At 43.2% G+C, this 13,448-nt stretch overlaps 2 protein-coding genes and 1 non-coding gene across 3 annotated transcripts in view; 2 read left to right on the top strand and 1 right to left on the bottom strand.

The window, feature by feature from the left end:
• CD96 (CD96 molecule) overlaps positions 1-13,448 on the bottom strand; it is an 89,213-nt gene that overhangs the window by 58,647 nt on the left and 17,118 nt on the right. Inside the window, exons 4-5 of the mRNA XM_043892996.1 lie at positions 4,714-4,921; positions 965-1,020 (exon numbers count right to left, since the gene is read on the bottom strand). Of these exons, the coding sequence (XP_043748931.1) occupies positions 965-1,020; positions 4,714-4,921 (264 nt within the window). The remainder of the gene's footprint in view (positions 1-964; positions 1,021-4,713; positions 4,922-13,448) is intronic.
• LOC122687662 lies at positions 9,168-9,302 on the top strand. The gene has a single exon (XR_006339223.1). It is a non-coding gene; the product is annotated as a small nucleolar RNA SNORA70 (small nucleolar RNA).
• On the top strand, positions 9,238-9,750 carry LOC122687475 (60S ribosomal protein L10-like). Its single transcript, XM_043893000.1, has one exon. It carries the CDS (start codon positions 9,253-9,255, stop codon positions 9,661-9,663), a length of 411 nt encoding a protein of 136 aa, XP_043748935.1. The 5' UTR covers positions 9,238-9,252; the 3' UTR covers positions 9,664-9,750.

Here is a 13,448-nt window from a genome sequence, read left to right as displayed (position 1 = left end):
TGCCAACTCCTGGAGTTTACCCAAACTCATGTCCATTGAGTCAGTGATGCCATCCACCTATCCCATCCTCTGTCGTCCCCTTCTCTTCCTGCCCTCAATCTTTCCCAGCATCAGGGTCTTTTCAAATGAGTCAGTTCTTCATATCAGGTGGCCAAAGTATTACAGTTTCAGCTTCAGCATAGTCCTTCCAATGAATATTCAGGACTGATTTCCTTTAGGATGGACTGGTTGGATCTCCTTGCAGCCAAGGGACTCTCATGAGTCTTCTCCAACACCACAGTTCAAAAACATCAATTCTTCAGTGTTCAGCTTTCTTTATAGTTCAACTCTCACATCCATACATGACCACTGGAAAAACCATAGCCTTGACTAGACGGACCTTTGTTTGCAAAGTAATGTCTCTGCCTTTTAATATGCTATCTAGCTTGGTCATAACTTTCCTTCCAAGGAGTAAACATCTTTAATTTCATTGCTGCAATCACCATCTGCAGTGATTTTGGAGCCCAGAAAAATAAAGCCTGTCACTGTTTCCACTGTTTCCCCTGTTTCCCCATTTATTTGCCATGAAGGGATGGGACCAGATGCCATGATCTTAGTTTTCTGGATGGTGAGCTTTAAGCCAACTTTTTCCACTCTCCTTTCACTTTCATCAAGAGGTTCTTTAGTTCTTCTTCACTTTCTGCCATAAGGGTGGTGTCATCTGCATATCTGAGGTTATTGATATTTCTCCCAGAAATCTTGATTCCAGCTTGTGCTTCTTCCAGCCCAACATTTCTCATGATGTACTCTGCATAGAAGTTAAATAAGCAGGGTGACAATACACAGCCTTGACGAATCAGCTTACCTTTATTCCTATCAGAAATTAATTGGATTAAGGTCCTTTGAGAAAATATTCTGAGCAATGAGGCAAATGAACACACCTTGACATATACGGTCAATTTTCAAAGGCTTTAATGTGACTCACCTCTCCAATGACATCCATGGAATTATTTTCCACAATAATGGGGATTTCCGGCTTAGCTTAAAGGCAAATAAAACAGTTAGTTAGTGGTCCTGAATGATACCCTGCCTGGTCACTAGTGTGTGTGTGTGTGTGTGTGTGTGTGTGTGTGTGTGCGCACGCACATGTGCACAAGTGTGAAAAATTCATAACTCATCAGATATTTATTAAACTCCCACTGTGTTCCAGCAGTATATTAGATGTTAAGAAAACAAAGGTGGACACATCATATTCATCATCCTTGAGAAATTTACATTTACATGGAAAATACACGTACAAAAACTATCAATTAGAATTGATATAAGAACTGTTATTAGGGACACGTAGGATTTGAAGAAAGCTTTTAGGAGAAGCTTTCTAAGCCAACCTTGGGGAATAAGAGGAGGCTTTTGGAAGTGGGGACAGCTGATGCTTCAAAGATGATTACAGGTGAGTCAGGTGAAAAGGGCCTTCCCAGGTGGCTTAGTGGCAAAGAATCCGCCTGCCGATGCAGGAGATGAGGGTTTGATCCCTGAGTCAGGAAGACTTCCTGGAGAAGGAAATGGCAATGCACTCCAGTATTCTTGCCTGGGAAATCCCACAGACAGAGGAACCTGGTAGGCTACAGTCCATGGGGTTGCAAAGCGGTTGGGCATAACTTAGCAACTAAACAGCAACAGGAGGAGCAGGTAGCAATGTGAGGGAGGGGAGGGGACAGGCAGTGGGCAGAGAGAAGAGAGGAATAGTCTATGTGCCCACAGGTCTAGAAATAAAGCATAAGTTAAGGCCCCTGAAGGGAGCTGGAAAAACACCTGGTTCTTATTTAGTTGCTTGGCATCAGAAGAGATCAGGGACTATTTCAGTGATTTTGTTGTCCTGCTAAACTGTAAGTTCTTAAAGCCAGAATGCTCTATTCATCTCTCTATCTCTAGCATTGATAATGCCCAGCATAAAACAGACATTGAGAACATCATGCTGAACTGAAGTAGCCTCAAGCTAAGTTGAGTATAACAGACAAAGCCCTCTATGAACCAGGGGATAAAATGTTAAGGCCCTTGTCACAGGTACCATCAGTGTCTGCTGCATCCACTTAGCCTCGGCTGCATCCATGCAGCCTCTTGCTGGGCACACCTATGACTCTCTCCTGAAGATTCACTGGGGTTATGGACACACACTCAGTCCACAAACAGGGCAGACTGGAAGTCCCAGAGGGTTAATGGTGGTAACAGGTGGGGAGCTGTGGATAATGCCCCAGCTTCCTCGCCTTTGTCACGGGTAACTCTGACGCATATTCTTCCACGATTTCCCCGTGGGAGTGAGCTCTAAGCCCACATCACTAAGTGGCTTGATCATGTACATTTTATTATCTTCCTTCTCTTCCTTGACATATTTTTCCCACTCCTATATTTCCTAGGATTATCTCTCAAATAAATTGATGCAAATTCTTGTCTCAGAGTTTTCTTTCAGGAGAACCCAAACCAAGACACAATAGTAATGGGAGGGGGCCTTTTTCTGACCTCTTATTAGCAATAAATGCTGGTAGAATGAAGGGCCTGAAAGCAGGAACAAGTATACCAAAAGTTGCAGGGGTGATAGATAGAGACAGATTATTTGGGGGGAATCAAGACTGTGGGAGAACAAGCTTGTGATGGCAGGGGACTCCCCATAAGGAAAGTCAAGTCACAGGAGACTAGTGCGGGGGATCCAGGAAGTGGCAGGGGGAAGCTTCCGGTTTATGGTCTGGTAGAGGACAAAGGTGTTCAGGAAGAAGAAATAAACTGGATGAAGGGCATGTAGAACGGCTCAGTGACACATATGAGTATTTATTTCAAGGTTTTCATGTTTTTAGTTTTGGCTCATTCTATTTGAGGAATCACCTGGGGATGCAGAGTGGGTCCTGAATAAGATACTCAGTATAAGTCTGTGCCAGGATCACTATGATATACACTCAGGTGACACCCCAAATAGATTAAAGATTGGATAAGACCATCCAAATACAATCTGGCCCATTTGCTAAAGGAGAAAATCAGAAAGCAGAAAAGTCGTTATTTGAACAAATAGGCAGTGTCTTGTATTTTTAAGCATCCACTGAAAGGAGTTCAAAGAAGAAGCAAACAAAAATATAGAGGCAGAGAGATGTAGCAGGGCATGAGGATGAGATGGAAAAGAGTGGAAAGCACTCTAGACCAAGATAAAGATACTTTAATGCAGCAAAGAGATACGGGACATGGTTTAAATGTTGACAAGGCAATTAGATCGAGTTGTGGTACAAAAACCCTTGGTCAAATGGGACACAGTTTGCCTAACACAGAATTATTTCTTTTCACATCCTGGATGACTGCCTCCATCAATTTGCCAATAGGGAGGCCAGATGAATTGGTCTTATGTTTGGGCTAAGACAGTCACACCCCGTAAATGAGAGAATGGTGGTATCAATCAAAGAGATGAACAGTCTTTCCAACTCAACACAGGACACTGTGTAGGCCCCATAAGGAACCTGATCACAGGGGCAATTGATTCTTCCCTAACCCATCCCAGAGAAGAGACGGAAAGATGGAGGGAAGGAAGGAGCGAGGGTAGGAAGGCAAGAGGGAGTCAAAGAAAGACATACGGGAGGTGCTATCGGCAAGAGACTTCAAACTAAATACATTCTGGCTGCAGCTATTTCCTTATTTATGAACTAAAGGGTTTGCAATTCCTTTAAAATACTGGATTGTGTGATTGCTAGTAATAATTAAATAAGATTCTAGATAAAAACAAAGATTTTTCACTTATCCTATCATTCAGTTAACTGAGAAAAAAATCTACCAGTCCATGCTCTTTTTTTTTGTTTTTTTTTTCCAGTCCATGCTCTTAGGTTTTGTGAATTATTTTCTCTTTTACCTCATTTTCAAAAACAATGAATTGCTCATCTACATCACTGCTTTCCTCTTGGCCTTCATTTAAAAATGATGTTTTAATAAAAATTAAATTCAAAAAATAAAAATAACAGAAAAATGATGTTTTGAAAAACACAGTTCTTGGTCACAAAAGTGAAAAATATCTAAAGCCAACAAGTTTCTATTCATTAATATTTCCTTGCCTCACTGAACAAAACAGAATTTTCCCATTTCCCTTAAATTTGCAACCTGCAGAGCCTCTGCAGTCTGACTGAGGCCACAGTGGGTATCTCAGCTAAGCCCCACTCTCCTGCAAATGCAGGGTCAGAGGGCCGGCCCTGCAGGTCTTCTGCTGGAGGAGCTGGGTAGCCTCTCACCCCAGCTGGCCTTGGCGGGGGCAAGGGGGCTCCTGCAGGGTTTCTCTGGAGCTGTCTATCATTTCCCTTTCCTCACACTGGCCTAATTCCACCTTGCTCCAGCAAGCAACTAATACACCAGACAACTAAGCAATTAGATTTTGGCAGTTATAATGAAAGAGACCTCCAGCATTCTCAGGAGACGTTAAAACCATAAAGTGGTGGTCACATGGAAAACCATATAGTAATGCACGTAACGTAGTGGTTAGTGGTCACCAGGAAACTGGTGACCTACAGCTGCTGAATCATCATTCTTTAGCTTCCTTCCCTCATCCCCACCCGCAACATGGATGACAAGTGTCAAGACAACCCGAACTCCAGCATAGCGGCCCTTGAGTGGCGGCTCTCTAGCTAACAGAGTGTTTCATCTTTGGTGGGGGAAGAATCTGGAGACTGCAACAGGAGCAAGGCAGGGACTCCAGAGAACAGAAACTCTTACCAAAAACCTTGACGGTGGTGGAGCTCCTCAAGACTCTGCCAGACCTGACCACAATGCGGCAAGAGAACTTCCGGCCATCATCGTGGATTTGGACTGGAGAGAGGTAGAGCCTGTAGTCTGCACCTATCCGGACTCTGTCTTTAAATAACGTGGAGTTGCTGATGGGGTGACCTCGAGCGGTAAGTGTTTCCTGAGTTCCATTATCCTCCTGATGAGACAAAATGGTTACCAGCTTTGAGCGCTCAGTCATGCCAGCTCTGGACTAGGCATTCCACATGCAGCAGTCCATCTGTATCTTGTGACAGGGGAGATGATGAACGAAGAATGGAAATTAAGAGATACTGAGTGTGTCACTAGAGAAAGTATCATCACACTCAACTTTCAATTTAAAACATACTGTCATTTTCTCCTAACACGCATAGAAATTTCTGCTCTTCTGATTAAAACTTCTCCTTCATCACCTTCCATGAGCTGCATATTGACAGTGGGATTTGGGGGAGGGTACAGCCCTGGGAATTAATGTCAGGACATAATTCTCATTTCAAGTTCTGAAATATAACGCTAGGATATGTTCAGGGGGCTGTATCAGTTTTACTCATTAAATTTTCACTGAACTGGGTGATTACAATCATCCTTTCTTCCCAGCATTCCTTTAGGAAAGCTCTCATTTTAGCTCCACTTGGAATGAGGACCAGGATGAGGTAAAGAGAGACTCCTAAAATGCAAAGGTTAAGGAGGCAGTCACTCTCAGGGTCTTGTAAGTGCAGGAAGGGCCCTGAGAGTGGGTGCCTCCTTAAATACTGAGCCCTTTGGCATCTTCTTACCTCGGCCTAGCTGTGTCTGTGTCTGTGACCTTCAAAGAGGACACGCAAAGAGTAGGCTGTGAATGCTAATCTGAATTTGGAGATCAGCGTTTAACTGGAGGACTTGGGTCCATGTCCTCTTTAGGTCTGTGAGAAATGCTCCCGTCGTTCCTGCCTTGTCCTGAGTTTCATGGACAAGGTGTTGAAGTGTTGGTCACTGTCAGCACACGTGCTGGCTAAGGGTCTAGTGAGGAGGGGACTCGAGGGGCACAAATGGAGAGGAAGCTTATGATCGTATATTTATACTCCTTTCTAACTCGGCATTTTCAGCTGAGTGCTTGGAACACATTCTAGTGCACAGCTTCTTCTCTGGAGATTCTAGTGCAGTTGTTTTGGGATAAGCCTCACCCCAGGGCACTTTTTAAAAAAGGTCCTCGGAAAAGCCAGGGCTGAGAACCACTGGTCCAATGCCAAACAGTAGATGAATCATTATTTGTACGGGCTGGGGGAAAATGGAAGGAACTGAAAAGGAGAAGGCTGAACTGGGATGCATTAGATGGGAAAGAAGTCACGAAACAATGAAAACAAAGTTCTGTGGCTTGGAATCTCTAGGTCAAAAAATTAGATTCTGCATAGAAGAAAGGAAGCTAGGTGAGGGAGAGAATTCAAGTATGAGCTGGGAGCAGAACAGGAAGTGTAAACAGGAAGACAGACTTCTTTCATGGTTTATATAGGCATTTCCAGAATACACTTAGGAGAAACTCTTAGAGAAGACACCATTTTTATTGGTAACAGCTTTACCAGCAAATAGACAGATATTGCTGCCTACAGAGAATCACAGACTTACTCCTGAAGCAAAGTACATGCCCACATAAAGATGGACCTAATACTCGGGGTTGCTGTATTCCTAACAAGAAAGAGTACAGAAAATTAAAGGGAGACAGGGACCTCGGATTATGTTCTGGAGAAGGGGTCCCAAAAGGGGCCCTAAGTATTGGGTGGCGACAGCAGAAGAGACAGGAAGGCATTTCACTCAGCCTCTGTGATCTGGAGGCCAGCACGTAAACCCCCGATACATGACCGTTCATGCTGTGAACTCTCAAAGACGGGAACATGTGTCTGCATGTCTAACCATGTAAATCAGTCCACGTGTCTGGTGCACACTGTCACGTGCATGCGTCCCCTACAGGGGGCTGCGCTTTGGTGCACTTACTTCGTGTAACTTACTAATGAAGACCTGATGGAACTGGAGGCCCAGAGAGAGAACAAAGAGAGGCCAGAGGAAGAAGGAGGAACCGAAGAACCAGAGAGATTCATGACGTGGGACTCAGCAAGGGGACGTTCTTTATTTGAGGCGGCACTGTTAGCTTTTGAGGCACAGGACCCAAATGTAGAACAGTACGCAAAGGCTGCAGCAGTCATTCAGAATGCAATCCAGGGCTAGCGTGTCATCCATGATCAGGAAAAAAAGAGCTGCTACCCAGACATCACTGGGTCACTTTTTTAAATAAGAGGGTAGACAGAATTGAATCCAGCCAGGAATGAGAACCTGTGCCATCGCCAGGCGTGAGTGACGCTGCAGCTCTCTCCATCTCCTGTTGCTGACAGTCCTTCAGGTCTATCATCTCCCACCTGCATTCCCCTCTCCAGCAGTAACTCTTCTTGCCTGCTCACTCGATGCCAGCCTCTGTGTGCCAGCTGTCGGACGGTACTACTGCGCTTTTCAAGGCACTGACTGTAAGACTGAAAATGCTTGTTTTAATGTATTTGTGTGCAAAGTTATTATAACCCTATTATAGTACGGTACTGTGTAGCTGATTGTGTTAGTGGGGTACCTAGGTTAACTTTGTTGGACTCACAAATTGAACTTATGAACATGCTCTCAGAATGGAACTCATTCATATGTAGGGAACTTACTATAATTAAGGAAGCAGGCTCACCCTGCAGGTGCTTCCGCACAAGCTATGTTTCACTGTTCTTGTTTTATGCAAGGGACTGTTTTTGTGAGAATCCAGAAGTTCGAAATGCTTCATCTTTTAGTAGATACCTTGCCATTTGGAATGTTTCCATCTGTCACTTTGTTGTGGGAAGATAGGCAGTCAGAGGCTGAGGTTGGAGACTGGCAAGAATATGGCTTTTTCCTTATTGTGTATCTGGGACTGACTGGCCAGAGTAGTTTAACTGATAGAGAAAAGATACTTTTTAAAGAAATCATGCTTAGGTATTTTTTACTTGTTTTCTGGGAGTTCAACTGTCGTAGAGGAGGGATTTGTCCCTTCATTGGGAAAGATGGATTTGGTTGCAAAGTGTCCCTGTAACCTATAACATCGGGAGATCCTGAGAGATTGTAGAGGCCCCAGATATAAAGGGGATGGGGCAAGAACCCGCATGTGAGGGCCCGCTTTTACGGAGCGAATGGGAAGAGGGTGACAAAATTCAGGCAAACAATGAAATGTCTAGTGCCGGGAGAGGGAGAGACGATAGTATTATTATGCTAGGACCATAACTAAGTTTTTACATTATTAGTCATAGCTTACGTTTATTTAGCACCTACTTTTAGGTGCTTTGCCAAGTTCTTCCCAGTCTTATTTGATCCTTAAAACAATCTGGAATAAACCCAGGTTAGGTAACTTGCTCAAAGGTCATAGAGAGAAGGTACTTAGGTCACAGCACCAAGAAAGGGACAAATAAGTCTCTGAGACATTATATCTTAATAAAACCAAACCATCACAAAACAAATAAAAAAATTTTGTGGATTATCTAGAATGAAAAATTTCATGGTAGATTCATGTCAATATATAGCAAAACCAATACAATATTGTAAAGAAAATAAATAAATAAAGCTGGAAAAAAAAAAAAAACTCTAGGAAGCCAGAAGTTTTTATATAAACAGGAGACCTTGGAGGTGTGGACAGTTTGCTGATTGAAAGGAGCCTTTTATGATACATTGACCTACCTTTAGCTATTTCAAAGATGATGCTGTGAAAGTGCTGCACTCAATATGCCAGCAAATTTGGAAAACTCAGCAGTGGCCACAGGACTGGAAAAGGTCAGTTTTCATTCCAATCCCAAAGAAAGGCAATGCCAAAGAATGTTCAAACTACTGCACAATTGCACTTATCTCACACGCTAGCAAAGTAATGCCCAAAATTCTCCAAGCCAGGCTTCAACAGTACATGAACTGTGAACTTCCAGATGTTCAAGCTGGATTTAGAAAAGGCAGAGGAACCAGAGATCAAATTGCCAACATCCTCTGGATCGTCAAAAAAGCAAGAGTTCCAGAGAAACACCAATTTCTGCTTTACTGACTATGCCAAAGCCTTTGTGTGGATCACAATAAACTGTGGAAAATTCTGAAAGAGATGGGAATACCAGACCACCTGACCTGCCTCCTGAGAAACATGTATGCAGGTCAGGAAGCAACAGTTAGAACTGGACATGGAACAACAGACTGGTTCCAAATCAGGAAATGGGTACTTCAAGGCTGTATATTGTCCCCCTGCTTATTTAACTTATATGCAGAATACATCATGAGAAACGCTGGGCTGGAGGAAGCACAAGCTGGAATCAAGATTGCTGAGAAATATCAATAACCTTAGATATGCAGATGACACCACCTTTATGGCAGAAAGTAAAGAACTAAAGAGCCCTTTGCAGCCAATTAAGCCGACTGTGCTCTTTTCCCCATGGGGGCCCAGTGTGCAATGGCTGCAAACAGCAGCCTCCTTGGTAGTGTATGCAACCTGTTGCCTGTACAGGTAGCCCTAAGGGACCTTGGAGACAACTCTTCCTAGTGGGCATTCATGACTGGCCTGCTGTTTCTCAATCTAGACTCCAGACAGGTATGCGTGGTGCCTTTGGAAAGCCCCAGGGCACAGTGGCCAGGGTCCACATTGGCCAGGTCATAATGTCCATCCGCACCAAGCTGCAGAACAAGGAGCATGTGATTGAAGCCCTCCGCCGGGCCAAGTTCAAGTTCCCTGGCCGTCAGAAGATCCACATCTCCAAGAAGTGGGGATTTACCAAGTTCAATGCGGATGAATTTGAGAACATGGTGGCAGAAAAGCGACTCATCCCGGACGGCTGTGGGGTCAAATACATCCCTAATCGTGGTCCCCTGGACAAATGGCGGGCCCTGCACTCATGAGCATCAGCTCTGTTCCCTCCTTAATCACGCTCACCAATAAATGCTATTTCCTGTCAAAAAAAAAAAAAAAAAGAACTAAAGAGCCTCTTGGTGAAAGGGAAAGAGAAGAGTGAAAGTCAACATTCAGAAACCTAAGATCATGGCATCTGGTCCCATCACTTCATGGCAAATAAATGGGGAAACAATGGAAACAGTGACAGACTTTATTTTGGGGGGCTCCAAAATCACTGCAGATGGTGACTGCAGCCATGAAATTAAAAGAGACTTGCTCCTTGGAAGAAAAGCTATGACCAACCTAGACAGCATACATTACTTTGCCAACAAAGGTCCATCTAGTCAAAGCTGTGGTTTTTCTAGTAGTCATGTATGGATGTGAGAGTTGGACTATAAAGAGAGCTGAGCACTGAAGAATTGATACTTTTGAACTGTGGTGTTGGAGAAGACTCTTAAGAGTCCCTTGGACAGCAAAGAGATCCAACCAGTCCATCTAAAGGAAATAAGTCCTGAATATTCATTGGAAGGACTGATGTTGAAGCTGAAACTCCAATACTTTGGCCACCTGATGCAAAGAACTGACTCATTTGAAAAGACCCTGATGCTGGGAGGGATTGGGGGCAGGAGGAGAAGGGGACGACAGAGGATGAGATGGTTGGATGGCATCACCAACTCGATGAACATGAGTTTGAGTAAACTCCAGAAGTTGGTGATGGACAGGGAGGCCTGGTGTGCTGCAGTTCATGGAGTCACAAAGAGTCGGACACAAAACTGAACTGAACTGACCTAACTTTGGTGACAGGCGTCACAGAATACACCTCAACTCTCACCTGATAACAATGATTCTAGGGCATTTGTTCTGCAAGAAAGACTGGTAGGGGATCTTGCACAGAATCTGTGTTCTTGGCTGTTTTTCTTTTCTTCTTTTCATAATTTTTAAAATACTAATGTGTGTGAGCGCTCAGTCAGGTCTGCCTTTTTGCGACCCCATGGTCTATAGCCCACCAGGCTCCTCTGTCCATGTGATTTTCCAGGCAAGAATACTGGAATGGGTTGCCATTTTCTCCTCTAGGGGAGCTTCCTGATCCAGGGTTCAAACTCCTGTCTCCTTCATTGGCAGGTGGATTCTTTACCACTGAGGTACCTGAGAATCCCTAAAATATTAATAAATATTTTTAAAACTTCATGAAGTGTACAACTTGCTGGACCCTTACAATCGAATGAGGAATGTAGATGGAATTAGCTAGTGTGTAGAATACACCTACATGAGTCCTAACACTCAGCAAATGTTCAGTTAATACTAAATCACTGTCTTACAACCTGAACTGGATCAGCTTGCTGTGAATTCATGAGTATTTACTCTTTGCATGGTTAAATTATAGAATTATGGAGAGTATTAAAATGAACTCTTTGAAAATTACTTTTTAATATGTATTGAGCATAGGTATTGTATTAAGTTAATCACCACCTCACAACACCACCATGGGGCTGGTACTACAATTATATAATTATAATAAAGTTATAAGTATATTATATAATTATATTTTTTTGTGGATGACAGAACTAAAATCAGGCTGGGCAACACATCCAAGGCTGTATAGAATTCTGAGACAAAAAGAAAAATGTGTGTCCTTATACACACTTAGCAAAATATCCTCCCATATTTTGACATAGTTAACAGTGGAAAAAGTTAATAAAAACTCTACAGTTTAACATTTTGAAAAATGACTTCATAAAGTCAGGCATTGTTCAATCTTTTCTCCTGTCCTTGTCAACCTTCATGCCTGTGGCCCCAGGCGGGCACCATGCCACAAAGATCCAGGAACCACAGGCTGATTGTGAAAATCCTGTTCTTTGAAGAGCATAGCAGGGTCTCACAACAAACAGAAGACACCGTGCCTTTATTTAAAAATTTGGCATTTTGTTTATCATGGGTTTTCTGTAAATTTTGATACTTGAAGGTATCATGATTGCTGATTTCTTGGGAACTTCCTTAAATTTTGCAGCCAAGGTGAAGGCCCTACTCACTTCAACCTAATCCCAGCTCCTAGGTCACAACTGCTAGTAAATGCAGGGCCAGGACTTGAAAACAACAGTCTCCCTCTAAAAGCCACGCTTTGCTTCATACAGCCTCAAAAAAGCAGTAGAACAGCCAGTCCTTGACATTTCTGCTGAGAGTCTGTTGAGGAGAAGAACAAATTCACAAGAAAAACAAACAGAAAATCAGGACCCATAGAAGGAAAATAAATGCATAAGTAAATAATAAACAGGAGTTGGAGAAAATAATTAGCATGATGAGGGCTGGGGGAGTCATATTGAATCATGGAAAACTCCTGCATTCTCTTAATGACCTGATAAATCCTAAGATAATCTGCAGAAGGGTTCCTGTTTTGGAACTGGAATCAGAATTTTCAGTGCAGAAAAGAGACCATGGTGCTGCTTGATTTAGTGAGGCCACCTCGTCTCTGGGCTGCCCCGAGCCCCATGTCAGCGCAGGCAGTGGTTGCTACGGCACAAGGCAGGTGCCCAGGGTATAGAGCCCATTCAATAAATTCTGTTAACTGCATCGACTGATACTTCTTTATCTCCTAACTGCTTCTTGTCTTCACTTTGCTCTATTTATTCCCCATCCAGTCAGTGCTATCAGAGCAGACTGCTTGCAAAGCTCCCCATGTCCATTTTATAGAAATCCACAACAATATTTTTTCCAATCAACACAATTGGTTGTCAACATTTTGTAGGTTGGCTAACACTTCATTTTTGATTATGGTGAAGATAGGGTCAGCTGCCATCAGATAGAAGGTGACAGCTTTCTTTTCTGAATAGCTAGGCTCCCCACAGGCTTGGAAAAACCAATATTGTTTACTGTGTGTGCGTGCTTTCGCTTCAGTCACTTCCAACTCTTGTACCTCATGGACTGTAGCCCGCCAGGCTCCTTTGTCCAAGGGATTCTCCAGGCAAGAATACTGAAGGTTGCCATAACCTCCTCCAGGGGATCTTCCTGACCCAGGGATGGAACCCACACCTCTTACGTTTCCTGCATTGGCAGGCGGGTTCTTCACTACAGTGCCACCTGGAAGCCCATTTTGATTTTCATTTACATGTAAAATATTACAAATAGTAAAGACGAGAGTACAGAAAAGATACATTTATAGAGAAAAGTTTAAAGAAACAGGCATCTAGATTCTAGTTGTATGCCTTTATCATTAGTATTGAACTGTGTGATATGTTTCTCACTTTCTTTTCCTGATTTTAAAGAGAAAAGTCATAGGTTTCTCTTTATCCACCACGTTTGGGAACAACCACCCCTCAACACCTCTCCCACCCTGACAAAGGGGCTGCTTCCACCGTGTGCTCACAGGTCCCAGGGTCTTGGTGAAATGCATGTCTGCTGTTCGTTGGCTTTAATTATCCAGCTCAAAAATAACCTAAGAGGTTTTTCCAGGTCCATTTAGTCAGAATCAAACTATTTTCCCTCCATGTTGCTGTTTTACATTTTTATTAATGTTGTATTTCATGGTCGGAAACATGTCCAATACAGGTTTCTATCCCTGTAGGACCTAGCGCTTAAAACAGATTCACATATGTTTGTTAGACTGAACTGAAATTTATACTGTGGGAAATCAGGACGATAGCTTGGAATGAACACAGAACATTAGAGTGAATTGAGAGGCTCCCAGAATAACCCTGCAGAATTTCCCTGATGACTGCAGGCTCATGCCCCAGGACGTAAACTGGGAAGAATATCACTTGTCCTTTACAAAGTGCATTCCATCTAAATAAACACATTC

Source organism: Cervus elaphus, chromosome 31 (assembly GCF_910594005.1).
Source record: "Cervus elaphus chromosome 31, mCerEla1.1, whole genome shotgun sequence".
In the NCBI taxonomy this organism is placed as follows: domain Eukaryota; kingdom Metazoa; phylum Chordata; class Mammalia; order Artiodactyla; family Cervidae; genus Cervus; species Cervus elaphus.
This window is presented reverse-complemented; position numbering and strand designations above follow the sequence as displayed.